The 27872-nt window shown below is 52.3% G+C and overlaps 1 protein-coding gene across 1 annotated transcript; it reads right to left on the reverse strand.

Annotated features, from left to right (window-relative positions):
- Window positions 1–440: 440 nt before the first annotated feature.
- Window positions 441–19385, reverse strand: LOC122487765 (sperm acrosome-associated protein 7-like). The gene is made up of 6 exons (XM_043589028.1): window positions 19270–19385; window positions 15748–15810; window positions 14302–14400; window positions 13324–13419; window positions 3098–3178; window positions 441–662 (listed from the first exon to the last, which is right to left on the reverse strand). The coding sequence occupies exons 1-6, from the start codon at window positions 19355–19357 to the stop codon at window positions 577–579; spliced, it is 513 nt and encodes a 170-aa protein (XP_043444963.1). The 5' UTR covers window positions 19358–19385; the 3' UTR covers window positions 441–576.
- Window positions 19386–27872: the final 8487 nt, after the last annotated feature.

Below are 27872 nucleotides of genomic sequence, written 5' to 3' on the forward strand. Positions count from 1 at the left end.
GAACAACAGGAGCAGCCCCCTCCGCTCTGCAGAGAACGGGACGGGGCAAAGCGGCAGAAGCCCCATCGTGGGATCGCACGTGGGAGCCTCACTCTCACCCTCACCCTCCTCCAGAGGCCTGTATCGTCCTTCTCTCCTCCTTCACTGGTTACTCAGAAGACGTGGGGTCTTCCCCTCCCAGCCACGGCTAACCGGCTAACCGGCCCTCCCCGCGCTCTTGACCTCAGGCTGCCACCTGTGGGGGGTGGACCCTGGGCATGTATATCCTGCGGGTTCTGTTTCTCTGGGGAATCCCGATGGGTCCATAGGCTGTGAGGTTATGTTTCTTTCAAAGTTCATCCTGTTAGACAACAGTAAGGTTTGGACACTCATTTTTCAGGCTCCATTAGACTTTCATTTTTTGGTTGGAGTATAAGGGAAAAAACCACATCACCTCTAAGTTAATATTTAAATGTGTTCATTTTATTTGGCACTCCTTGAATAAAGAGATTCTTCTTTATAGAAAATAGTGATTCTATTTTATTTTTCCTCCTAGTGGCGGGGTGAGTGGATGTCCCCTCAGGCGGTCTTGGCTTCTCAGTTCCGGCTCCATTTCCCCTTGTGGTGTTTGGCTCCTTTGAACAAACGCCTGTGCTTCTGCAGTCTTTGCTTGAGAGTGTTGCCTGTTTGGAAAGAGGAGATTTTCTTGAGAAATCCTCTGTGTTCCTAGGAAGCTGGTTTCACACCCTCCTGTGGTTCGCTCACACGGGTGTGTACTGGGCCGAGCCCTGGGCTGAGAGACTGAGGAGCACCTGACCTACCACAAGAGACTTCCTCGGGGTCGTCCCGGGTGTGGCCCTCCCCCAGGTCCAGGGCGGTGGGAATGTGTGTGGGCACCTCAGTCTGCCCCCGGCACCCCCGTGGGGCAGGTGCTCTGAGCACCCCACTTAAGAGAACAAAGAAGCTGAGGCTTAGGATGTGCTGTCCCCTGCCCTGGGTTACCCCAAGTCGACACAGCTTTTTGGGAGTCGGTTGGGGATCTGAACCCAGGTCAGGCCGACTCCAAATCCTGCACTCTGAGCCGCTGCCCAGCCCGTGGCAGGGAGCCTGACCCTATGTGCACTGAGTGTGCACATAGATGAGCCACTCAGTGAGGGGGACTGTCCTCAGTTTCCCAAAGGAGCCATGAGAGGAGAGAGTCCGGGTGGGGGGAATGGGCTTGCAGGGATGCAGAGGACAGCAGGGGGCAAGCCGGAGGCCCGAGAGGTCAGGGCGAACTCGGAGGCACTGTTTGCAGGAGGGAGAGGGGGAAGGTGTGGGTTTGGGTGAGGGTGGCAGTGGGCCAGGTGGGGAGAGCCCTGGCAGGATCTTGGGGAGCCCAGGCCGGGACGCAGAGAGGGGAGGAGCCACGGGGAGGTGGTCACAGAAGGAGGACCGAGTGGGGGCCAGGCTGCACCCTTTAATGCCTCGCTGCCACGGCCTTCTGCCTCCAAACCCGGTGAGGGCTCCTCTGGGCACTACTGGGCTGGGCTGGAGGTGTCCCCTCCCCTCAGGGGCACCCCCTGTGGACGCAGTCCTGTGATGTCAGGCTCTGGGAGGTCAAGGACCTCGGTCCCTCCCGTGCACGCATTGCTGGGCCCCCAGCCCTGGCACCAGAGGAGTGCCCGTCGTCCATCCTCCAGACAGGCAGGCCCAGGGCCAACGTGCAGGAGCCACAGCAGGTGGAAAGGCCCTGCCTCAGACACTGGAGCCATAGGGACATTTCTGTTCTCACGACAGAACTCTCAGGGCCTGGGGACTGGGGATTTGGCAAAGTCTCCCTGACATCTGACTAAAGCAGCAGAAAGTGGCTGGATGTCAGTACTGGTCGGTAAGTTTGTGGCAGGTGGGGCAACCGCTTACCCCCCTTTCAACCCCCGACTGCACTGGGCTGTCCCACTGGGAGGAAGTGCAGACCGCGGGGCCTGCGATTTCAGGGTCCCAGGGCTGGCTCTGGCCCCGCACAGTCAGAGTGGTTCCTGGCTGCTTGGTGACCAGTCACACAATGCAAGGTCTCTAGTGACCTGTCTGTGGTTCCACCCTGCTGGGCATTTAAACAAAGGACAAAATAGCAGGCTGGCCGCAAGAGGATGACGGGTGTGGGGGTGGGGGGGGTGGTTTGAAGGAGCGGCTGACTGGAAGACGCCGGACACAGAAGTGTCCCAGCAGGCTGGAGCGGAGGGCGATCTAACCTTCCTCTGGAATGTGGGTGCCTCGAGGGCAGGGGTCCGTGTCCACGGTGCTCAGTCCCCAGAACTGGGAAGGGTGTGGGCCCGTGGTAGGTGCCCAGTGAGCACTGATGGAGGTGAATGAAGGTGGCCAGGTGTAAGTGTTTGGTCCTGCACTTGGCTCTACGAGGACCCAACTAATGGGGCTGCACCGAGGCCCGTTTACAAACCCCCGGAAGTCTTCGCTAACACTAGCTTGAAACGTGGGCGTGATGCGCCCCCAAACCCGGCGGTCTCAGGGTGCGTGGACCGGTATGTGGTAGAAAGAACGCAGGAGGTGCTGATTCGAACTGTCTACGGGACTACAGAGTCTACTTGGGAGAGGCTGGGAGGCCAGGAGGAGGACTGGCCTGGAGAAGAGGCTCAGGAGTGTTCTGGAAAGTTCCAGGAAGAAGCATGGGGCCAGGGCAGAAGCCACCAGGGGAAATTCGTGGACCAACTTCAGCGATTAGGAAGTTGTCTGAAAGGGCAGGGGTGGGAGGAGTGGGGAGGGCGGAGGGCTGGGGTGCTCAAAGGTGTGGGACTCCCCGGGTGGGAGGCTTGGGGACCTTGTGGGCCTGGTCCTGTGGTATGTGGTGGTGGGCCCACAGGTCCCAGGGACAGGTGAGAAGGGAGGGGACACCCACACGTGGCCCAGGACTCGTGGAATTTGGACTCAATGGGCCAGGAGTCCCGCACTGACAACACAGGAAACCCGCGGGGGTCCCTGCCAGTCTGCCCAGGGACTGAGTCACCTGCCCCTCCAGAGAGCTGTCCCCTGGAGCAGACGGTTTACTTCTCTCCACGGCGGGGGCAGGAGCAGCCGTCCTCCACACTTATCTGTCACCAAGATGGCCCCAAGTTCCGTTTACCTAAAGCTCTTCGAAGGTTGTCAATGATTTTTTCCAGAACTTCTAGGTTTTTAATCTGATAAAGTGTCTCTTTCTCCTCTTCTGTGGGAAAAATTAAGCACAATGATCAAGATTTAACACACAACTGTGGTCTAATTCCAAAGTCCTGTTTTTCCTTTCAACCAGGCTGTCTGGAGCTCAGCTGGGGCTCTGGGCCTGTCCCCTGCACTGCCTCCTCAGGGCCCGTGGCCCCGTGGTTCGTGGCTCTGCATGGACCTTTCATTCCCTCCCGTCAGCTCAGAAAGGGGCCTGGATGGTCAACACACACACTCCGTCTGTTCATCAACCAGCTCACAATGGGGCTGCATGTGCCGCTTTCCTTTACCATCCCCCATGTTGCGCAGTGTCTCTTAGCACGTGACAGGTGTCATCACGAAGTCAAACGTAAGACTGTGCTACAGAAGATCAGCCATTGGGAAGAGGAGAAATTCCACCAGCAGTCCCACCATGGCGCTTAGTGGGAGAGAAGGGCTCCAGCCCAGGAAGGAGAGCCCATCAGTTTCCAAGAGGTGCCCTGCCGTGGCGGCCAGAATTTCACATTAGAGATTCATTCCTTGGAGCCTACTTTAAAAAATTTTTTTTTTCCAACGTTTATTTATTTTTGGGACAGAGAGAGACAGAGCATGAACGTGGGAGGGGCAGAGAGAGAGGGAGACACAGAATCGGAAACAGGCTCCAGGCTCCGAACCATCAGCCCAGAGCCTGATGTGGGGCTCGAACTCACGGACCGCGAGATCGTGACCTGGCTGAAGTCGGACGCTTAACCGACTGCGCCACCCAGGTGCCCCCTTGGAGCCTACTTTAAACCCTCTTTGCCGTGCTGTCCCCAGGTGTGGCATAGGAGACGACGTTGTGGTGTCTATACTTTTTTTGTCTCTGGGGCAGTCGGTGGTGGAGCTCAGGGTAGCCCTGAGCAATGGGTCCTCAACACATGGGGTTGCTTGACTGCCCCGCTGAGAGCCCGCCCATGTGCCCGCCGGGGGCGGGGGCTGGAGCTCCGGGAAATGCCCGCCTGTGGCCACAGGCCCAGGATGCACACCTGCTCCCAGAGGGGCCTGTGTGTTGCGTGGGCTCAGAGAGAAGGGACGCCTGGGGGTGCCCAGCTACGCTGAGCCGCAGGGGCCCTGAAAGTTTCCTGGGAGCAGGTATCGGACCTTCTTTGATCTGCACGGTCATTTCTAGTGGCTCAGCCTAAGACCCTAGTCCTCAGGGAGGTGTTCTGATAGGACACTGTCACGCATGCTCCTGGAGGGGCCATCCCAGTGTGGCAGGGCCCCACTGAGGCTCATGGAGACCACCTGCCATGTGTCCCACTGTGGGAGTTACAAGGCATGTCCCCACCTTCCCGCATGGGACCCTCCACCTGCTCCCCGCTGAGACAGCAGGGTGAAGGAGACCACAACCGCAGGCCAGCTGGGGCAGGTGGGGCAGAACCCGGGCTGTCCCAGGTCCCCCTCCTTTTCCAGCTCCTTGCGTCCCAGTGATGCCCCTGGGCAGAGGGGTTGGGGGCACAGCGACCTTGCGTAGCCCATCTATGCAGGTGCTGTTGCTGTGATTTGAAAGGAGACTTTCAGAGTCCCCACTCTCTCTGGCTTCCCAGCATGAGTGGTGGGGCTCCCCTCTCGCCCACCATCACCCCCACTCCCAGCCTTCCCTGCTGGGGGCCCTGGTGCCCCTATGCTTCCCTCTCCTTCATTCTCTCTGTCCCATTGGTTGCCAACATCTTAAGAAAATTTCCTACAGGGAGGAAGAGAAATCAGATGGATTCTGATGTTTGTAACATGTGGGTATTCTAAGTGGCGACCCAGAGCAGGAGCCCTGCCTGGGCCCGAGGGTGCTGTGGCTCCCGGGCGAGCAGGTGGCCTTCGTCCTGCTCCTGGGCCATGGGGTGGACTCTGGGCGTGCAGCCAAAGGGCCCCCGAGGCTGGTTCGTTTCCTGGGAGGCGTGGTGGCTGCAAATTTTCAAACCACCTGCCAAGTGTGGCTGGTGGACCTGAGAGTCAGCCCCACCCGACCTGGGCCCCGGCCCAGCCCTCTGCCCAAAGGGCCGGAGCTCCACCATTAGAGATCCATTCCTTTGAAAGATTCCCCTTGCCAAACTTTGCCTGCTCAAACACTAATAAGCGGCAACAGAACAGCCCCCTGACATGTTGGGGGCCAATGGCAGCCATCCTAGGCCATTGTGGGACACACCACTGACCTGACAATCAGACTCAGAATGACCCCGTGTGTTCCTTATTCCCTGGGGAGGAGACAACTGAAGTACCTAAGTGTCCCAGTGAGGTCATTGGTTGAAAGGGGAAAAGTGAAGAGGAGGGCCCCAAGGAAAGGAGGGCACACGCACGGAAAAGGACGTTAAGGCAGTTGATGTTATCCCAGAGCCGATGACAGATTTCAGGAGGTGGGCACGGCCCAGAACAGGCAGCGTGAGCCCGAACAGGCCGCCACCTCCACCTGGTCCACCTCCACTGTCGTGCGCCGGGACAGGGGCTGCCTAACCCTCCGGGTCAGCTTTCCCAGATCAAGCAGATGACTCAGGCCTGAGGACAGAGGAGCTCAAGGTGAGGCGGTAAGGGTCAGGTGGGAGGTCACCGGGGAGGAAGGGTCCCTTTATCCTGCCTCAGGCTGCATTTCTGTTATCATTTTCTCGTGGCTGGAAGGTCTGCATTTCACAGAATTTAAAAAAACAAAAACGCTATGTGGGAATTCTGGCGGCCTCTTGCTAGCGTGAGCCCCCCACCCAACCCAAACCTCTGCACGAAGTCACACGGTAGCCACCTGAGGCTCCTGGAAAGAGATCACATGCAGGAGGCTGTGGAGGTGTGGATTTCACGCGTCTGTGTTTGTTGCCTTCCTGGCTTCGACCCGGGTGTCAGCCCAGTGCGCTGCGACGCAGTGGCAAGGGCCCCGGAGCTCTGATAGAAACTCCATGTTTCTGGCCTCAGGGAGAGGAACCCCTGGGAGTAGAGCGTGCATGAGGGGGCTCGGGAGGGGAGAACGCCGGAAAGACGGCTTTCCTGATTCGGGGTGTGAAACCCCACCCGTCTCAGCCTCCCCCTTGAGCTGGTGGATACACGGGACCCTCAAACCAGCAGAGAAGAGACAGACTCAAACCACCACTCCCAAATGGCAAGATCAAGTACACTGTGGAAGCCTAACCAGGTGGGATGGCTTGCTAAAATAAGAACATTAATGTTCTCCAGAGGGTTCAATCGAAAACAGCATAATACTTACAATGCCCAGGAATAAACACACCATAATTCAATGTATAGAGAATCAGAAAAATATCACCAAATTTCAAGGGAAAATGTAATTGACAATACCAGCTTCTAGATGACTCAGATGTAGAATTATAGGCAAAGACTTTAAAGCAGCTATTATAAACATGCTCCATGAGGTATAGAAAAGCACTAGAAGTGAGTGAAAAGATATTCTCTGAGAATAGCAAGGAAATAACTATGGTAAAGAATCGAAGGAGAATTACAGAGCTAAGATATACAACACCTGAAATGAAAATTTTACTGATGGGCTCAACAGTAGACAGAGATACTGTGGAGGAGCGAGAGAGAGAAGTTATACAAATGGAAATGCAAAGGAAAATATGTAAAAAATGAACAGAGTCTCAAAGACCCACAGGACAACATCACAAGGTATAATGCATGTGTGTAATTTGAGTCCTGGAAGAATAAGAGAAAAATTTTGGAGCAGAAAAAATATTTAAAGAAAAATATCCAAATAGTCATATAGATATTTAAATTTTTTAATTTATCAGAAACTTTTCCAAAAGATGCAAAGTAATGGTTTTACTGGTGAATTCTATCAAACATACAAGGAAGAAATGATACCAACCTTACTCAAACTTTTACAGGAAATAAGAGGCATTACTGCCTGACTCATTAAATGGGGTTAGCTTAACTTTAACCAGAATTTGACAGTAATGTTACAAAAAAAATAAATGAAAAAATTACAAACCAATATTTCTTATGAACATAGATGCAAAACCCTTAGCGATATTTGGACATAGGTGAAAAATACTGAGCAAAAATTTGCAAGTTAAGTAGCACAAAACTGAAAAGGATAATATGTCATGACCAAGTGGGTCTTATCCCAGGAATGCAAGGTTGGTTTAGCATCTAAAAATCAATGTAATTCACGATTGTAACATAATAAAGAAAAAGAAGTGTCCAATCATTTAAATATACGCAGAAAAAGCGTTGGACAAAAGCCATAATAAAACCCCTCAGCAAAATAAGAAGTGAGAAACTTTCTCAGGCAGATGACGTGCATTTACAAGAAACCTACAGCCAACCTCATTCTTAATGAGAAAGGATTGAACTGCTTCCTACCGAGGCCTGGAAGGTGAAGTCGCTCCCTTTCTCCACTTCTATTTAAGACCTTACTCCTATAGTATCGGTGTGAGTCAGGGGTCCAAGACAGTTTCTAGTTCATTTCCGCGTGGCCCCCAGCAGAAGCCGGTCATCACATACACACCTCCACCTGCCCCCAGAGCAAGCGCTTGCTCTGGTCTCCTGTCCCGCTCCCTGTCCCAGGTGAGCCCTGTGGAAAAGAGCTGAAGAACAGAATTAAGATCCTGAGTCTGGGGCCCAGCTATGCAAAACTGACCTACAGCCCACACTTGGCCTTTAAGAATTAGCAAAACATTGGCTGATTTCTTCTTACCCACTTGCATGGTGGCCACCTGTCTTTCCCATGCTCCGTCAAAGCTGACACGGACCTGTGTCCCGTCCCTCCATGGAGATGCTCATCCCTTGTGGGAATTCAGCCCACCTGGTCGCCTTTTGACTTCGGCTCTCTGCTGGGCTCAAGAGAAGTCGTGGTTTTGTTGGTTATTTGCCTTTTTGTCATTGTTAGGGTGCGAACAATGTTCTTGGCAGCTTTCTTCCTAAATAGAAAAGTCCTAACGTGTGCTTATTCTATACTTTGAGGTTGTTCTGTTATGTGCTATTTTTAGTGTGTGTGTCTCCTCACGTTCAGCAGGTGAACCGGAGGCTCACCTCTGGGAGGGCAGTGGGTTAAGAACATCATGTGCAGCCCGGTGGAGGGTATGTTCCTTTGCCTCTACCAAGCGTCTCAGCAGTGTCAATGCCAGACCCTAAAACTATGTTTCTCAGCCTGATGTGTGGAAAGGACTGATTCAAACCATAACCCCCCATGAGCCTGTGTTTATAAATTTTCAGGCAATATCAATAGGCAGTTGACTAACTGGAGGAAGATATATATTAGTGACATACATCGCAGACAAAAGACTAATATCCTTAACATATAAAGAATTCTTAAAAACTAAGATATAGGGGCACCTGGGTGGCTCAGTTGGTTAAGGGTCCAACTTCGACTCAGGTCATGATCTCACAGTTTGTGAGTTCGAGCCCCGTGTCCGGCTTTGTGCTACAGTGTGGAACCTGCTTGGGATTCTCTCTCTCCCTCTCTCTCTGCCCTTCCTCTGCTCTTTCTCTCTCAAAAATAAATAAACATTTAAAAAATTAAGGTATAGAAAAATGAGAAAAAGGTATGAACAGATCACAAAAATACATTAAAACGACCCATAAACAGGGGCACCTGGGCTCAGTTGGTTAAGCATTGGACTTTGGCTCAGGTCATGATCTCGTGGTCTGGGGTTTAAGCCCCACATCAGACCCTGTGCTAACAACTCAAAGCCTGGAGCCTGCTTTGGATTCTGTGTCTCCCTCTTTCTCTGTTCCTCCCCTACTCACGCTGCCTCTCTCTCAAAAATAAATAAATATTTTTTTTAAATGACCCATAAACATTCGAGAAGCTGTTCCAACTCATTTATCTGATCGTCAAAGTTGTAAAAGTAGGAACACTTACTGTCACCAAGGCTGCAGGGGAACAGGCCCTCACACACACCGCCGGTGGGAGCACAAACGGGCACAGCCTCCTGGGGGTTATTGGTGGTTCATATGTGACCACATACACACTCCTGATTTCACTCAGCAGACCATGTGTAGACGTCTACCCTGAAGATGCACATCCAACAACATGAAAAGACATGTGCGAAGCGTACCCACTGCAGCACTGTTGGCGAAGTGTTGGAAACAACCTGAAAGCCCACGGGCAGGAGAGCGGTTGGATAAGCTGTACTCTGTCCACACGATGCAGATCTAGACAAGTGTAAAAACCAGGAATGAGGAAGCTTCTGTAAACAGAGGTGGAATAATTTATAGCACAGATTGTTAGGTTAAGAGAGGGAAGTGCCAGATATCCATACTGTGCTACCTTTCACGCACAGAAAAAGAGTTATAATACACACGATCAGACCTCAGTAAAGTGGCTTAAAACATTTAAGAAGACATACGATATAAAACAGTAAACTGAGTAATCTTGTACCAAAAAAGGGTCATATACATGTACCTGCTCATTTGTGCCCAAGGAAGCATGGGAAGGATAAGGCAGGAAATGATGAGGCTGGTCTCTGTGGGACGTGAGGCAGCGGGTGGACAGAAGCAGGGTGGCACCAATGTTAGGGGCACAGCGGAAGTGGAATTCTTAGATGCAAGACTTTTTGTGTTAGAATCATGGCTATATACTTCCAAAGAAGGAAGTGACATCAACCACAATGAAAAGGGACCCAAAGCAGAATAGTACAAGTCAGTAACTAGGAGGGCGGGAAGAAAAGAGCCTGACAAGGAAGTTTGGAAGGAAGTACCTGACGACATATTCTAAGGCTTAACATGAAAGGCAGTATACAAATCTTGCCTGCTAGTTAGTAAATCTGTTTTTCGCAGGGTGGGGCTACACCAGCAATTCTTGGGCTACTTCTGTGTTTTCTGGGACTGAGCAAATGCACGGACTCTGGTGGGACAGGAGGCCCAGGATTCTCACAGACAAAAGGGAGGAGGTAGGATGAGCCTCACGGGCAGGTCTGGGACCAGCGGAATGAGTCTGAATTCAGGCTGCCCAACATCTGAGCAGATAGGTGTGGAAACACAGATATGTGCCCACACACATCTGTCTTGGCTCTGTCCACCGGGGGGCCTAGAAACAACACCCCACCAGAGCAGCAAACACATCCAACCCTGACTTTGGCTTCTAACTATCCCTCTCCAGCATGGGGGAGCAGGGCTCTGTGCAGACCTGGCTGCTCCCGGGGCTGGGGCAGGGAAAGTGTGCAAGAGCAATGCCCATGTGTCGAGCTCCAAATAAGAAAACCAAAGAAACAAAATGCACAATAGTAGTGGTTTGTAACCCATTGAATAAAGTAAAGACCCGTATGTTACACGGATCTAAACATAATGGAATCAACAAGTAGATAAAGTCCTTTTAAGAAAGTACAGCTCTTCCTTGCAAATGTAGAAGGAATAGTAGAACTAGAAAATCACCTTTTGGCAAATACTATAGTGATAATTCTTGCAGTTAAGAGGTGATGGATGCTGGGGCGCCCGGGGGGCTCAGTCGGTTCAATGGCTGCCTCTTGATTTTGGCTCATGTCATGATCTCATGTTTCATGGGATTGAGCCCCATGTTGGGCTCTGCTCGGAGGATGGAACCTGCTTGGGATTCTCTCTCTCTCTTCCTCCCCTGTCCACACGCATGTATGCATGAGTGTGTGCTCTCTCTCTCTCAAAATAAATAATTTTTAAAAAGGAACAATGGATGCTAAATTAGTGGTGGAAATATGGTGAAAAGCAGGGTATTTTTACAGTCTGAAAGTATCTCCCCCCAAAATACTAATTGTTTACACATGGAAAAAAAATCAAGTTGATTATGGAGACACCGGGTATACAGTACTTTGAATAAGTGATCAAAGTGAACACCCCCCACTCCGGGTAATGAGATAGTCTACATCATGCACATCCTCATGGGACGCACGAAGGAAGACATAGCATCACTTCTTTAACATTCTTGCCCCAAAGGCAACCTGAATCTAGTCGTGGGGAGAATTCAGACAAACCCAAATTGAAAGAGATTGTATTAAGTAGCTGGCCAGTACTCCCCAAAGTCATGAAAGACAGAGACCAGGTAACCCCCCAGGCGGGAACGACAGATGTGACGTCACCGGTAGCTGCCATGAGGAATCTGAATGGATCCTGGAGCCAAAAAATGGCATTGGGAAGATAATTGACAAAATTTGGACCAGGTATGTAGGTTACCGGGCAGGACTGCATCAGCGTGGACTTCCCGGTTTTAGTAATTGTACTCGAGTTACATAAGACGTTACCACTGGGGAAAGCTGGGTGGAAGGAACACGGGAAATTCTTTCTACCACTTTCCTAGGTTGTAAATCTAAACTGGTTTCACAATGGAGCCATTTTAGACGTTGCATCCTGCACGTTTCACCCATCCCGTCGCTTTCCTGTTACCAGACACATGAGCCTCGCTCCCGCACACACCACAGCAGCACCTGCCTCCCTGTACAAGTCGCCAGAGACAGTCCGGCCGTCTGCACCAGTTTGCAAACAGAGATCTTTATTGAGGTGGACCATCATTAAGTTTGCTGAGAACGTGGCACTCGTGCGCTCAGCGGTTTGGGTCTTGTCCCCTGGGTGGGTAGTGAGGGAGCCTTAGGTCCAGGGTGGGGGTGGGTGGGGGGAGACAGCTATGGTGTTCCCCTCCCCCCCCCAAAGAGGACGGTGCTCCTCCAGGGATGGCTGGCTCAGAGACTCTTCTGCACCCAGTGGAAATGTCCCTCCTAGGCTGACCGGCGGGTCCGGCACCACGCCTTCTTGCCCCCTCAGTCAGTCCTGCCTGGGGCTGGCTCCCAATCTACCTCCAGCCTGCCACCTGATACGGGCAGTCCCTGAGCTGAGCCGTGCCTCAGTTTCTCCATCGGAACAGCACTCTCGAACTAAGGGGGGCACAGACAACTTCTGCCGCACGAAGCTGTTGCTGACACAGGGAGGAGGCCTTTATGTTAAACGGTGGCATTTGCCTGGAACCCGGGGAAGGCTGGGGGGCGTCCCAGCAGCAGAGGGGCGGTGTGGGGAGGGTGGGGTTCTCTGCCGAGCCCTCAGGCGAGTTTCAGGGTGCAGCCCGGGATGGGCACAGGGGTGGCCTGCAGCGTCTTCTGCAGCTGTCCGTGCATGCACCTTGAGTCTGGGAATTGCATGGTCTCTCTGAGGGTGGGCCTGGGCCCCAGGACCCTGGAGGGCTGGTGGCTTCTCTGATGCACTGACCCCAGACTCAGTCCCTTCCCCCTGGCTCTCATTCTCACTGGCTCAGGTTTTCCTGTCCATTCTTATTTCCTCCTGCTTCTCCAGTGAGCCTGATGGGTGTGATGCAGGGAGAGTGTGTCCCTGAAGCCGCTCCGGGTCACGGTGGTCCTTCAGTGGAGACACACCCATCCTTCAGTATAGACCCTTCCTTAACTTCTATCTGCAGCCCCCCTGCAGCAAAGGCTTCTGGCTGTATTCATGCCCATTAGGCACTTTGAGTCATTCAGTGGGTGGGACAACCCCAGAGGGGCTAGAAATGTTCCTTGCCATGAAAATCCTACTCTTGTTCTATCCTTCCAAACACCAGAGGCTGGCTCCCTGGGGAAGAGTCTCTGTGGAATGGACTGAAATGTAGGTTCCAGGGCCCGGCCTGCAGACATGCTCAGCTCCCCTCCACTGTGCCTGGTACGCAGGACCTGGTCCCTCCTCTAGGGCCCGCCACAACCCTTCACGGGCCAGGCATCCCGCGAGCTACATGGGCACCTTTCTTTTGCGTCATCTTTAGGGTGAGGAAAAGATCTGTCACCCCGTGGGGGCCTAGTTCCTCAGCCTCAGAGCCTGAACATGGAGTTAATTTCAGCAACCTTGGCCGTTGGAGGGACACTTTCTCTCACTCCGGGGAACCTCCCTGGTGGCGGGGCGACACTGGCTCTCCCTGCCCAACCCCTGACCCCCAGGGAGGGGCAGGTACCCAGCTGACGTGTGGGAGGGGCAGGCAGTGTGGCGGCCCTTCCTCCCGGCTAGTGGCCACCTGCCTGCCGGGACCTTCCTGCCAGGCTCTGCTTCTCCAGGGTCAGGACCACGGGCAGGGGTGGTGGGCAGGCGGTTCCTCGATGGAGACGGGAAATCCGCCCCACTGGGGTGAAGCAGCCTTAAGCTCTCCCCAGCCACGCTTTCATCCTCCGTGATGGGGACGTCCCCGTGTACATCTGCCTGGCTCCTCTGTCCTCCCCACCACCTTCTCCGAAGGCAGGGGCATTACCGGGTTGCATTTACCATCAAAGAAAGGCCTTTTTTCTTTCCCAGAAGAGAATTTCTTTTTATGATGCTTCTTATTAATATCCATCTTATAATCCGTTTGAGTATAGGTTTCTTTGATGAAGACCATGAAAAAATAAGGAAAAGATTTTTTGGTTACATACACGTGAACATTTGGGTCTACACTGTATCTTACGGAACGCTAACGGTTGTCAAGGTCTACTGAGAACGTGCCCTGGAAAGTTGAGATGTACCGGAGTCAGGCGTCATCTGACCGCCTTGAACCCAGCAGTTTGGGCCCCAGCAGATGCTGGGTGGTGCTCGTCCCAGGAACCAGAATTCACATCTGGGCGCACAATTGCAAGAAAGTGCTGAACTTCCTGGCTGCTGAATGCAGTTCACGCACTGCTTGTGGGTTTCTGCTCCCGGCCTCCCCTTAGCAACTGTCAGCCAAGTACTGGGTCTTGGTTCTCAGCGAGCTGTTTCACTGATCGACACGCACCCCGGACACCACGGAACCGCCCTTTGGAAAAGCGCCTTCTCTCCCACGTTCACTACTAGCGGTGTGGCCTCGGGCAGGTTCTTCAGACCTTTGTTCTGTCCCGCGTGCAATGGGGTCAATGTCACTGCCCGTGCTCTCAACGCTTAGGTACGTGTCAGTGAGCGGGTGGTCACAAGTCCCCTTTTCCATGTGTCCCCCCCGTTCCCGCAGTGGCTAAGCCGCCTTTGCATCCTGAGCACAAGACCCTGCTTGCATGTGCACCCCGAGACCACCCCAAAATAAGAGGAACTCGTCTCCGCCAGCCTCGGCTTGGCCGCCTCAATCTCGGGAAGGTTACAGAGAAGGTTCCGGACACCTGTTTCTTGTACACCGCCATTTGCTTTTGCCCCAGAAGTAAGCTGGCCTTAAAGAATGTAAACTGGTAGGATTGTGTCTTCACAACCACAGACCTTTAGGAGTACACGCCATCACAGGTGTAAAAAATGTATACTTGCTTTTTTTCTTCATAATCGTTGTTGATTTTGGTAGTGGTCTTTGTGTCATAAGCAATGATGAATTACTTGGATCCAATATCTCTTGGACTAGAATTTCATCTTGGGAAAAAGCACATAAGGACATGTTAGAACCAACGGAGCAGGAATGGTACCCTCTTGTTCTACCTGGACCGAAGGCAGTCTGTGAAGCAGGACTAGAAACCGGAACTCAAGGGGCACCGTGGAGACGGACGGGGGTGGGCTCTCTAAAGAGCCCTGTCTGGGGTGGGAGACCACTGACCCCCTCAACAGCTCCTGAAAACCTGAGGGCATCCAGATGCCCTGGACAATAAACTTTGTTCCCCAAAGACACGAGGCTAGAAAGCCTGGCCCAGGTGCCGTCCCACCTCTGCTCTCTGCCCCTCTGTCCTTCTGTCCCCTCTGAGACTTTCCCCAAGCCGTCCCCTTGGAGGCACACGGTCTTTCCCGATTTCTGCAGAACGCAGCATTGTTTTCTCTCTCCCTCTACGGCTCCCTGACAGCTCCTAGGAAGCTTCTAATGTAAGTGCATTGGGTTTTGCATCAGACAGACGGGACCCACGCCCTGGGTTCGCTCTCACTGGATCACAACCCAGGCAGCTTCCACTTGGACCCTCAGTTTTCTCCTCTGTAAAATGGGTCTGTCTCATCTCATCAGGCATGTTATGAGGGTCACATAAAGCTGTGTATGTGGAAAGCCCTTAGTACAGTTGGGGACTGAGATGGAGGCCTCCCTCAGGGCTCCCCTAAGCTGTCTGCCCCCTGCATGCACCTCCCCCCAGCTGTCCTGGGCCAGCACCTCCCCCAGGGTCCCTGCCCCCAGCCACCTCTTTTCTACCCTGAGCTCTCCCCGCCCCACCCACCTGAGTCTCTGCCACATGCATGTGGCGGTGGCCTGGCGGATGCCCTGCTACAGGGAGCTCTGAATGGGCAGCCCCTGTTGTTCTCACTCGGTGGCCTCACTTATTTCCAGAGACGCGGATGTCTTACTCTCCCGCCCCCATCCGGGGGAAGTATGGGGTGTGTGGAGAGGGAGCCTCAGCTCCCCTTCTGGGCTAAGTTGATCAGAAATCCCAGTGACTCATCCTTTCCGACTTTCTCCACAGTGGCCGGGACTTTGGGGGGCCGGCCCACGGGATGGAGGGAGTGCTGGTGTCAGGACTATGGTCCTGCGGGGCCCGGGACGCTCAGAGCCCCCAGGAAACTTGGGAGCATTTGTCTCCACCACTCGCGGACCTGCTGGTGCCCCGTTCTTGCTGGAAAGTTCACCTGACGAGGCCTCGCCCTTCCAGGTCTGGCTAAGCTCACACCTGTGTGGGGCCACAGGCGTGTGATTGTAGCTTTAAACCAAATCGCATGTCTCCACCTTGTGTGACGAGCCACCCCTCCAAATACAGACCAGACATTTGATACAAGGAGTTTCCTTACCAAATAGTGCAGCCACGTTGTCATCAAAATTTTTTAAATTTGGTGGCAGTACTGTATGTGGACCTAGAAAAGAAATAGAAAAGTTAACAGTTTAATAATTGATTGAATTTGCACTGATCTCTATGCGGCGCCCACCAGCCCGCTGCAGGGGGGAGAGGCCTGCAAGGGGTTCCCAGGACTGGGTTCTCATCCGGAAAGTGGCGGGCAAGGCAGCCGTGTGGTAGAGGGACGTGCCCTGTGCTCTGACTCCTGCCGCGTGGGGCAGTGCTCGCTGGCACCGTCCCTCGGAAGGGAACATGCGTCCTGGCACAGGGATGACTTCCCTTGCACGTGCTCCGCGGAAAGCCAACCAAGAGGGACGCGCACGTCCTTTCTGAAGGGCTCCAGAGGCCGGTGCCTCTGGGAGCTTAGGGACGTGATTTGGGGAACGGTGGGGGTTCTCTGATTGGGAGGGCTTCCCAGAGAGACTCCCCTTCAGAAGCAGAGTGATTCCAGGTGGTCTGTTTACAGGGAAGGGACGGGGTCTCAGGGGTGAGCCGGCCGGGCCAGACGGCAGACTTCCGTGGGATCCCTGGACGCCCGACCCCCAGCCTCCCCGGCCTCGCTGGGGCCCCGGCAGTGCATGGAGTGAGGGTTTCCGCACCAGCCGGGGGCTCCCTACTACTCCTTTTGCTCAGAGCTGGGTGTCCTCGTCCATTTCCTCGACTCAGGGTCAAGGTCAGCCTCCCCTCCCGCCCCCGGGGAGGGGAGAGGGCACGCCCGGGACCCGCTGGGCAGCGCCACCTTGCCCGGCTGCACAGAGCTCGCAGGCGTCTGCAGACTCTCGTTCCAACAGTAAACCAGTGACGACGCTGATTTTCAAATGGTTTTAATGACGGACAATCTGCATACCAATGGCCTCATCTGCACGCGGGGCTTAGAACAATGCGGAAATCTCTGCAAGGAGGTCTGCACCGAGATGACAATCGCTTCCCAGTGTGCTGACCTCCCGGCAACGAGGCAAACAAAAGTACAGTTCGCCGAGGATGAGGCATTAATGAGTCATTAAGAATGGGCACAGCTGCGTCGAGCGAGCACTTTGTCAAAAATACTCTTTTCATTCTGTGTCTGTTCCGTGATTATAATGGGAGTATTGTGCCAGTCAGGCAGCAAGCGTGTGCAGAAAAATATTTATGCTCTAGAATACCCGCACGGTTTTCAAAGTGCATTGTCAACGGTGGCGGCTGTGGCGTGTTTCGCCTGTTGTCACCTCCGACTGACAGTCTCTAGGCTTCAAACCGCCGGGCGCTGGAGTTACCAGGATCCCTGACTACTCCTCCATATTTGCACAGTGCGCATCCCGGACACCGGGAAGGGCTCGCTGCTGACCTCTGCGGCTGTGCTCTGGTTAATTTGGGGAAAACAAGGCAAACCAGGCCCATGGCTGCCGTTCCCGTCTCTCCTCATGGTCAGGGTGACTCACGTTGGCCAACAGCACCAGTGCCCTCGGAGGCAGTAAGCCCCCAGAGCGGGGGGGGGGGGGGGGGACTTCAACCATCCCAGTTTTGGCTGCCAACTTTCTAGTAGATGAAGTTCTCATTTCCAGCTTCTCCCTTAACTCAAGCAAGACTCGGAGGGCAAAGCCTCCTCCGATGGGAATGGAAACTGCCTGAGCCGGCCGGAGCCCACACGTGATGGACCCCATGACAATGATGCACATGACCCTTCCTGTCCATCCGCCTGTGCCCTGGCCTCTGTCCCACATCTCTGCAGATAAACCTGGAAGGGTCTTTGCATTTGGAGACAGTCTTGGAGACGCCAGTCCGCGCTGTCTTCTGGCTGTCGGCCTCACCGAAATGAACTCCTTTCTTGTGTCACCACCACTGTCTCCACCTTTGGATTTTGTCAGCGGCCGGAGCTGGTCTGTTTGGGACCCCCGGAGACGGGTATTCCCGCGCCCCTGCGCCCCAGCCGCAAGCCCATAAGGAAACCCACTGTTTCCTTTCAGAAAATGATTTAGAGACTGCCCTCAACCGGCCTTTCAAGCCGGGAAGACCATGACGGTCACCTAAGGGTGTCCCTGTCTGGACAGGAGACCAGGTCGGGGAGGGGCGGGCTGGCTTAGGGCTGGAGGAGTGCTCTGTCCCTGGGCGCTGGGAGCACCTCCCGAGGGCACTGGCCCGTGACAGTCTGAGCAGGAAGGAGCAGCCTGGAGGGACGCGCCCTCCCATGGGGGACACACGGCCCCACCTGTTACAGCCCCGTCCGCACCCACGGCGTCACAAAGGACACTGTACTTGGGAAGCGCCTCAGAGCTCAGTTTGCTGAAGAAGAGGAAGTTGGGGATGTTCAGTCCTTTCAGGACCACCTGACTTCTGGCCCGACTGCAGCCAGCTGGCCGTCCCCCCCTGGGACGTGTGGGCGTGGCAAGGGTGGGAGGGGACACAGAACCGGCTTGGGCAGCACCCATGGTCCTGCTCTCAGAGAAGCCCCCCAAACCCTGTGGGTGAGCCTTCAGGGTCCACTCGGCCATCCTTGGGAGCTGGGGCTGGGGGACCATCTTGGCCCTGTTCCTTTCATCTGTGGTGACCTGTGTGGCAGGTGTAAGAGTGGCCAGGTGGCCTGAGAATAGAGCTTACTGGCAGGAAGTGGGGTAGGGGGGTCACGGAGCACCTCCTCCCTGCCATCCTTTGCTGGGGAGTCACAGAGTCCCATCCTGTCCTGGCCGGCCTGTCCCCGCTCAGATCCTCCATGCGGAAGGGGCCAGCATGGGAGGGCGGGGGCCAGAGGCACACGCGGGGGCCGTCCTGGGTGTGATCGGCACCCTCCCTGACAAGGACATTTGGGGACCACGGCGGATCGGGTGCAGCCGGGATGAGCTGCTGTGCAGGCTTCTGTTAATTTTGTCCGGGTCTTCACGACACCGGCGTGTAAGGGACAACCGCCTCATGTTAGCAAGAAAAGGTTTACGTGTAGTCCCTTGGACAGGACTACAAGGTCCCGGGGACAGCAGCAGTGTGTGTGTGCAGGAAGTGCGGGGTGGTGGACAGTGGGGGGCGGCAGGGTCTCTGTGCTGCCCCTCGACTTTCGGGAGGTTAGAAATTGTCTTTGTTTCCTTAGTTTAGGGGGAGAGGCAGAGAGAGAGAAGGAGCAAGCATGTGCATGAGCAGGGGAGAGAGGCAGAGAGGGGAGAGAGAGAAAACCCCAGCAGGCTCCACACTCAGCATGGAGCCCAATGCGGGGCTGGATCCCATGACCCTGGGGTCAAGACCTGGGCCCAAATCAAGAGTCGGCCGCTCAACCGACTGAACCACCAGGCGCCCTAGAAATCATCTGTGATAAAAAGTGAAAATACATCGCATACGTTCCTTCCCATTGGGGTTCTGGAGTTTGAAAAGGACTTTCAAGGTAGAAAAGTGTTCAACTCGCTTCACTCTCTCCCAGAAATGGATGGGAAACTGGGGAGGTGGGGAGGGGCCTGACTCAGCCCCAGGGAGACGTGCGTTTCCCACCCACCCAACAGCCACCCACCTGTGACTGTACCTGAAATCGTGTTGATGGGCTGGGGCTCCGCGTGGCACCAGCAGAACAGCAGCAGGACAAACAGGGTCACTCCTCTGTCTCCTGCCATGTTCCCTCCGGCATGCCCTGAAGACCTTGGTCTCCAGGATACCCTGGAATGTCCAGGGTCCTGTGACATCACGGCAGGAAGTGCACAGGGTCCCGCCCCTTATGCAGGAGGGTGGTGTCCAGGGTCCTGTGACATCACGCAGGAAGTGAGTGGCATACTGCCCCCCTGTGCGGGGAGGGCCGTGTCCAGGGGACGTGTGACGTCGGGGCGGGAAGTGAGCTAGGCCCTCCTGTGTACAGAGAAGGTGGTGTCCATGGACCTGTGACGCTACGGTGGGAAGTGAACCAGATCCTGCCACGTGTGCGGGGAAGGGAGTGTCATGCTCAGGGTCTGTGCCCTGGGAAGGCGTGGGAGATTGGCTGGGCCTTGGGGAGCCCATCTACTTACACCTGTTTTGGGCTCCGCTTCCTTCTTCAGTCCTGCATATCCTTCATCTGTGTCCACCTCGCCCCAGCTCTGATCCCCTGAATTAGAATCTGAATCTGCCCCAGATCCCAGGGAGATACCTGTGCACAAGAAATTTGGGAAGCCCTGGGCTACAGCGGTGGTCACTCTGGCCCTTGTAGGTGGAAGAAAGTATTCCTTGACTCTTTTGTGGTTCCTGGTTGTGTCTGAAAATGAAACCGAAAGTCACAGGTTAATAGGAGAAAGATTTATTCAAGATAGATTTCGTGTGAAGACACAAAGACACAGAAGACGGCATATGGAAATGAAGTCAAGAAGACAGTTCTGTAATGCCCCCGATTTCAAATCCGAGAGACCACCAAGGAGCCGATACCGATGCAAATGCACAAGGGTTTATTTACAAGCTCGAGCTTGGGCCCAAGTATACCCGACACAGCAGAGCAGGGACTTGGACCCCTAGGTTAAGAGGCGTAGCAGATTTATAGGGGCCAGTGGCCAATGAGATTGTAACACACACAGAAAGTTGCATAGTCATGTCAGTCCACACGCAGGTGGCCAATTGAATTACAATTTATGCTATAGTAACTGTTTGAACTAGCCTATCACTCTGGTCAGAATTGGCAAGCAAGTTTGGCGGGTAAAAGGCGGGGTTTAAGAATTGGCGTGCAAGTTTCGCGGGCAAAAGGCGGGGTTTGCATTCTTTGGCGGTTAGGGGTTCTGCATTCCTATTTGAGCCGGTTTCCAGTAAGGCTGTGCTCAGCGGCTTGACTAGGGTGGGGGAGTGTCTTTACCAATAAGTAGGTCATGTGGGGGTTATACATGAGATGGTGGGTGTAGCACAAAATGGAGTTAGTCTTGCTCTGCTTGTCCAGGGGTAGGGGATTTTTGTTAAATTCCTTGGGTCCCACAGTTTGTTGAGTGTTTTATGCTGGGTTGGATGAGGAGTGGGCAGTGCGGGAGGAACAGGACAGGTGTAGGCATGGGAGAGCAGTGACCCCTGGGAAACAGTGAGGCATGCTTGTTGGGGTTCTTGTTGGGCTTCCCTTTGTCTTCAGAGTTAGAGACACTCCTTTCCTTTGGGTGTAAGGAGGATGCTTCTCATATGACGTTCTTATGACCTGTTTTAGGGGGCAAGGGTGAGGCAGGTAGAGGTCAGACTGACCTACCTGCCTTGGCCATTTTCTCAAACTCCTTCAGCTTAAGTTAGTCAGTGTGCCAGAGTGACATGGTTTGGAGTGGTTTGTCTGGAGCCTCATCTTTCTCCCGTCTGAAACTTTCCCAAGGTTCACATCCAGAGAAGATTGTCACATACCCATTGAACCAAGTCCTGGGTATTTGAATGGAAACAAATAAAAACAAAGGTTAATGGTTAGAACAAACTACAGGCAGTTTCGGAGTCCAGTGGGCAGTCGTTGGAGATTTTTAGGCTTCAGGCTCAAAGCATCTTCAGAAGGAGTGACGCCAGCTGCTGGCAATCTGATGGATTTTCCTGGCTTGTAGTTTTTAATCGTCTCTGGTGATGTCATCAGATGTCCCAGTGAACATGAACTTTCTGAGTGGCCCCCACAGAAGCAGATGGGAAGGCTGTCCAGACATGATTTGTGTCAGTGGTTTCTCTGAAGTTTGTATTGAGCTGTCCTGTTTTTATTTGCAGGGCTTCCGGAAAAGGACAGGTTTAATTTCTAGCAGTTCTGAGACAGAGGAGCAGGGGAAAAATTGGAAACGTTGGTTTGGAGAGTGGTGGTTGGATATTGGGAGGAAATTAGAATTCAGGATCCAGTCCAGTTTTATGGAGATATAATCGACATATAACATCGTGTGCATCTAAGGTACACAGCGTAGTGATTTTTATATATGTACACGGTCCAGGTGACAGGGACGTAACGAAACCTTCATGAAAATGAACAGAACCAGTCCTGGGTGTGCACAAGGGTGTGCCACAGTTTTCCAATGAAACGTTTTTCTCTCCAGAGTCACCACCATTGTAAAGTTTTGTCAACTTAAATACGGAGGGAAACTGAGGCAGGTTCAAGTGACCAGAAACTGCGTTCATTCAGGAGCAGCAGCTGGGGACACACACACGGTAGCAGGTGGCAACGACCCCGTGGAAGGTCCAGGGTGGTGATGGTCACGGATGGGCAGGAGTGCCAAGAGGGGGCGTCCAGCCTGAGTCCCAGCAGTGAGTTCCCCGGCTCCGGGATGGGCAGAGACTCTTGGTGGCGCTCATCGGTCAGGAGGTGAGTGCGGTTTTCCGAAAGTCCCGTGTTTTCGGGGAATCAGTATGTCAGTTCTCAAGCTTCGGTTTCCTGAGGGCGCAGGTGTGAGATTCTCCACTTCCTCCCTCCGGTGACGTTGTACCCTGAGAGTCTCTCAGTTTCAAGGGAAGAGTGGTCAGAATAGAAGAGATGTTCAGCCTTGCCTAGGTTAAATTCGTGTACCTGAAATGTAATTAATTAATATACACATATTGCAGAACTGGAAGTCTCTGTGGGCAGTCCCTGGGCATCTGTCAGGACCTTGCCAACCACAGTGTCCTCTAACACTGCCCAGTTGTAACGAATGGTTGGAGTTCTGGGCTATCAGGTGACAGCAGTCTGCTGTTCTCAGCCGAGTTTCAGGCATCATCTCAAATGTTGATGGGCCACAGGCTTTAATTTAAACCCAGCATCTTCTTTTTTTTTTTTTTTTTAATTTTTTTTCAACATTTATTTATTTTTGGGACAGAGAGAGACAGAGCATGAACGGGGGAGGGGCAGAGAGAAAGGGAGACACAGAATCAGAAGCAGGCTCCAGGCTCTGAGCCGTCAGCCCAGAGCCTGACGTGGGGCTCGAACTCATGGACCGCGAGATCGTGACCTGGCTGAAGTCGGACGCTTAACCGACTGCGCCACCCAGGCGCCCCTAAACCCAGCATCTTCTAAGTCAGTGGCCTTCAATGCAAGAGGCACATGAGACTTAAAAAATGGAGTTTTTCTCTGCATTAATTGATAGAATCGTATGATTTTTCTTCTTTAGCCTGTTGATGTGACAGATCACACAGATGACACAGATGACACAGATCTATGTGTGGATAGATTTTTGAATGTTGAATCAGCCTTGCATACCTGGGGTAAATCCTACTTGCCCATGGTATTTAGTTCTTTTAAAATTAAAAAAAATTTTTTTTTAAATAATTTTTTAACGTTTATTCATTTTTGAGAGACAGAGAGCGTGAGTCGGGGAGGGGCAGAGAGAGAGGGTGACACAGACTCTGAAGCAGCTCCAGGCTCTGAGCCGGCAGCACAGAACCTGACGTAGGGCTTGAATCCACAGACTGTGAGATCAAGACCTGAGCTGAAGTCAAATGTTTAACCAACTGAGCCACCTAGTCGCCCCTAATTTTTTTTTAGTGTTTATTTTTGACAGGGAGAGAAAGAAAGACAGAGTGTGAGCGGGGGGAGAAGCAGAGAGAGAGGGAGACAAAGAATCCAAAGCAGGCTCCAGGCTCTGAGCTGTCAGCACAAAGCCCGACTCGGGGCTTGAACTCACAGATTGTGAGATCATGACCTGAACCAAAGTGTGATGCTTAACCGACTGAGCCACCCAGGTGCCCCATATTGTTCTTTTCAAACATAGTTAGATTTGGTTCACTAATATTTTGTTGGGGATTTGTGTATCTGTGTTCATGAGAAATGTTGGTCTGTAGCTTTCCTTTCTTAAAATGTCTCTACCTGGCTTTGGTCTTATGGTGACGCTGACCTTCTAGAATCGGTTCTATTTTCTGGAAGAGATTGTGCAGAAATGCTATCCTTTCTTTCTTTTTTTTTTTTTTTTTTAATTTTTTTTTTTCAACGTTTATTTATTTTTGGGACAGAGAGAGACAGAGCATGAACGGGGGAGGGGCAGAGAGAGAGGGAGACACAGAATCGGAAACAGGCTCCAGGCTCTGAGCCATCAGCCCAGAGCCTGACGCGGGGCTCGAACTCACGGACGGCGAGATCGTGACCTGGCTGAAGTCGGACGCTTAACCGACTGCGCCACCCAGGCGCCCCTATCCTTTCTTTCTTAAATTGTGATAGAATCTGTCAGTGAAACCGTCTGGACCTGGTGTTGTCTTCTGTGGTGGGTTGCTAATTTCTGATTCAATTTTATCATGGCCCGTTGACAAGGCAAATTAACACTCTTGCTGCAACTGTATAAACAGTCAGGCCAAGCCTAATGAGACCAACCTGACCTTGTGACTGGCAGTAATCTTTGGTGATATTATTATGATCACAAGGAAGACTGTAGGGAAAGATTCAGAAAGACTTTGAAATGGGTTAAAAATGAAAGCCGGATTGGTGGTGCCGGTCTAGTTCGCCATTCAGGCGATCTTGCTGTTTTACTGGCTTTGAGCTATTTTACAACTCTGTAACTTTACAGAAAACCGAGAGAATGCAGATAATTCTTACCAGTAGAAATGCATATTCTGTTAGGTGGGGTGCCATCAATTATTGCCCTGTAGATATTGGTCAGTTTTGCTAGTTTTGCATCTATTTGTGACTACTTCTTAGTATTCCTTTATTACCATAAATGTGTTATACTTCAAATTTTTGTTAAATTCCTCCTTAAATTTCTCCTCCACATCTTACTGGTTCCCTTATTAATTGATGAATTAAATAGAATATGTGTCATGTGTTCGTTTGATACTTTCTATGCGAGTCATGCTTTTACTTTTAAAAAATTGTCCTTTAGCAAACATACTAGGATTTCTTCCCAGAAAATGCACACTGACAGCTGGTACCGCACGCAGTTTAGGGGTTTACAGCCCCGTAAGCCCATCTGTGGGACCCTGTCTGTTCTCAGAGGGCAGGCTGCGATGCCTCCGTCTAATGTGCTACAGTGATCATGCTTTTTCACCCGTGAGCTGATGACAAGTGGCAGGAGTGACAGCTCACACATTTGAGTGTCCCTCGCGGAGGCTAGCATAGTGTCCACTCAGCAGGTGCGCTCACCTGAATGACAGGACAGCTTTCTCTGCAGGCCGGGCTCGTGGTGAATGGTGATTGGTGGGTGGTGGGTGGAGGGTTGCGGGTGATGGATGGTGGAGCTCCATGGCCGAGTTGGAGGCCAGAGTGCGCACACTGGTGAAAGCGTGCAGGTGAACTTCAGGGCTTGGTGGCAGGCGGGACTCCAGTGACGCCAGGCTGCACCTCACTGCAGGGGAGTGTTGTCAACGAGTCCTTCTCCGCATTTCTGGGTGGTCTTAACTCATGTTTCCCCGACACTCAGAGAGATGGGGGTTAGGGTTATTCCACTGGCACAGTGTCAGGAAGGGATTTTTGATAGAGTGAAAGACCCTGTACGAAATTGAACGGAAACTTCAAAAATCACCTGCTAAATTGTCTTCAAGAATCTTGATTTTCAGTGTAGCCTCAGGATAGAAGTTAACAATAGTAAGTTATAACGTACATCAAGGAGTGCCTTGGAAAGGACCCAGGGCGGAAACTCACATGACCTAATTCTGGTGTTGATCCTGATCGTCAGGTGGGTCCTTTGAAGTTTTGTGTCTTTCAGGACACAGAGGGGTGCCTGCCCCACACTCCTTGTGGCTTCTGTGTGTGTGCGTGGGGGGGGGGGGGGGTCAAAGCTTAAATATCTTCAAATATTGTGGAAATAAACTCTACCCAGATGAGAAAAGCAAAGGCTGTTTATTCAGAAGCGGCTACAGAGGAGGGCATCGGCCATCATCACCTGCACGGGGGACAGACTGAAGGCCAGCAGGGAGGGGAGGGCGTGCAGTGGACCAGGGGACAGCCCTGGTGTGCTCTGATGGAGGCAGGTGCTGGCAGGGAGACCTCGGAAGTGGTATGTAGGAGCAGGCGTGCCGTGTGATTGGTTAGGGGATCGTATCTGGCTTTCCCTGGTTGGTCCTGAGTTGAAACAGGGACACAAGTCAGGGAAGCTGTCAGTTATTATTTACTTTTTTTTTTAATTTTTTTAACGTTTTATTTATTTTTGAGACAGGGAGAGACAGAGCATGAACAGGGGAGGGTCAGAGAGAGGGAGACACAGAATGTGAAACAGGCTCCAGGCTCTGAGCTGTTAGCACAGAGCCCCATGCGGGGCTCGAACTCACAGACCGCGAGATCATGACCTGAGCCAAAGTCGGCCGCTTAACCTACTGAGCCACCCAGGCGCCCCAGTTATTATTTACTTTTGTATTTATTTTAATTTTTTAATCTTTATTTTTATTTTTGAGAGAGAGAGCGAGCGAGCACGTGTGCAGGTGGGGGAGGGGCAGAGAGAGAGAGGGAGACACAGAATCTGAAGCAGGCTCCAGGCTCTGAACTGTCAGCACAGGGCCTGACGTGGGGCTTGAACTCACAGACTGGGAGATCATGACCTGAGCTGAAGTCGGTCGCTCAACCGACTGAGCCCCCCAGGTGCCCTGGAAGCTGTCAGTTATTGATCAAGCCCTGGCCATTTGGGGCTGATCGTTCCAGAAGTTACTGTTTACCTTCCTGGATTGTCACTAGAGATGGCCATCTGGCCCCTTCAGGTCTGACTCACAGCATGCTGGCTTCCGGGGGTGTTTATTGTAGTTAATGGGTTGGTTTCCTGGGCAGGCTGCTGCAGGTTGTGGGTCAAAGTTCTATTTTTATATACATTCTGGCCACTGTCCATTTGTATATTCCATTTCTCTATTTGTATATTCCATTTGAAAGACATCAAATTCTGAATGTGACCGAACTGATTTATGAGACTAGCGTTCGGTAGTCCTAAAGAAAACCCCCAAATCTGACTTGAACCGAGTAGACAATTCCGCAGAAACCGCCGGAGGAGGCGACAGGAGCTCCTGTTTAAAGGCTTCCCTTAAATCCACTGCCCGGAAAGCTGAGCTGGGTCAAGTGTGGAGCTCTCTTTCCAGCCCCTTCCTTGTTTGGAGCAGGTGGACGGGGGAGGGGAAGCAGCTGACAGGAATTAATATCCCCAAGACACTCATTACCTAATTTTTATATCCAGAATCGCAGAGATGGAAGGGGCTCATAAAGTCACTGGTCCAGCCCTGCCCTGGACGAGCATTTCTCAATTGTTTTTGTAAAAGTTCAGCTGAGACCAGGACACAATAATCTTACTTGGCAGCTGATCATGGGATTCAAGCTGCCGGAAAAGTCAAGTGCAAAAGGCAGCCATGAAAGCAGCAGACAAGAAGCTGTGCCTGGTGGGGCTAAGTGCACACAGGGCTGTTCTGGAGCCATCACTACCTGACCAACAGGCTGGGGGAGACGGCGTTGAGTTAGCTAGTGGTCCCCTCACCTGCAGGCACCCTCACTTTTCTGAATTGGCAACTAGCACCGTTACATGGATTTGACAACCTCTCAGCTGAAAGATTTCATTGCTACCTTCCGTTTCAGTCTTCACTTCGTTGGAAGCAGGCATGTCCAAGTGCTTTCTAATAAACTAAAAAAAATCATAAGCTTATATAAAATTGCAAGTAACTGTACATACGAAAAAACATTTTTCCTGAACCGTTTTAGAGTAAGTTGAGGGCTTGACAACCCCCCAAATATTTCAGTATGTAGTTTTTGCAAACAATGGCTTCCTCCTACACAAGTATGAAATATCTACCAAAATCAAGAACACAATATGGGTGCATTGTACCTTACGTAATAAAACATTCCAAAAGATTACCACTATCTAATCTTTATATTCCAATAGCATTAATCCTTACCCCCAAATTTAGCAAGATGATGGATATAAAATTAATAGACTCAAATACGTAGCTTTTCTATCTGTTAGTAATAACCAACTATAGGATGTGATAAAAGATATTCTTCATGTTATAGCAAAAACTACCTTTTTTTGTTTATTTTCGAGAGTCAGAGAGCACAAGTGAGGAGAGGCAGACAGAGAGGGAGAGGGAAGATTCTAGGCGGGTTCCCCTCCCCGACGTGGGGCTTCATCCCACAAACCATGAGATCGTGACCTGAGCTGAAGTCGGATGCTCAACCAACTGAGCCACACAGGCGCCCTGGCACTACGTGGTTTAACTACCACGTGTGTTTTCTATGAGAGCAGAGACTCAGGCATAAAAGACCCGAAGAGATCATGTCCGGTCTATGAGAGAGCAGGGATGGGGAGGTGTCCA

Source organism: Prionailurus bengalensis, chromosome A1 (assembly GCF_016509475.1).
Source record: "Prionailurus bengalensis isolate Pbe53 chromosome A1, Fcat_Pben_1.1_paternal_pri, whole genome shotgun sequence".
Taxonomy (NCBI): Eukaryota; Metazoa; Chordata; class Mammalia; order Carnivora; family Felidae; genus Prionailurus; species Prionailurus bengalensis.

Coding starts and splice junctions, on each gene's coding strand:
- LOC122487765 (XM_043589028.1), bottom strand. CDS start 19,357: ATGGCAGGAGACAGAGGAGTGACCCTGTTTGTCCTGCTGCTGTTCTGC. Junction 14,401..15,747: donor CAACGTGGCTGCACTATTTG/GTAAGGAAACTC, acceptor CTTTTTCCCAAG/ATGAAATTCTAGTCCAAGAG. Junction 663..3,097: donor CAACCTTCGAAGAGCTTTAG/GTAAACGGAACT, acceptor CTTTCCAAACAG/GCAACACTCTCAAGCAAAGA.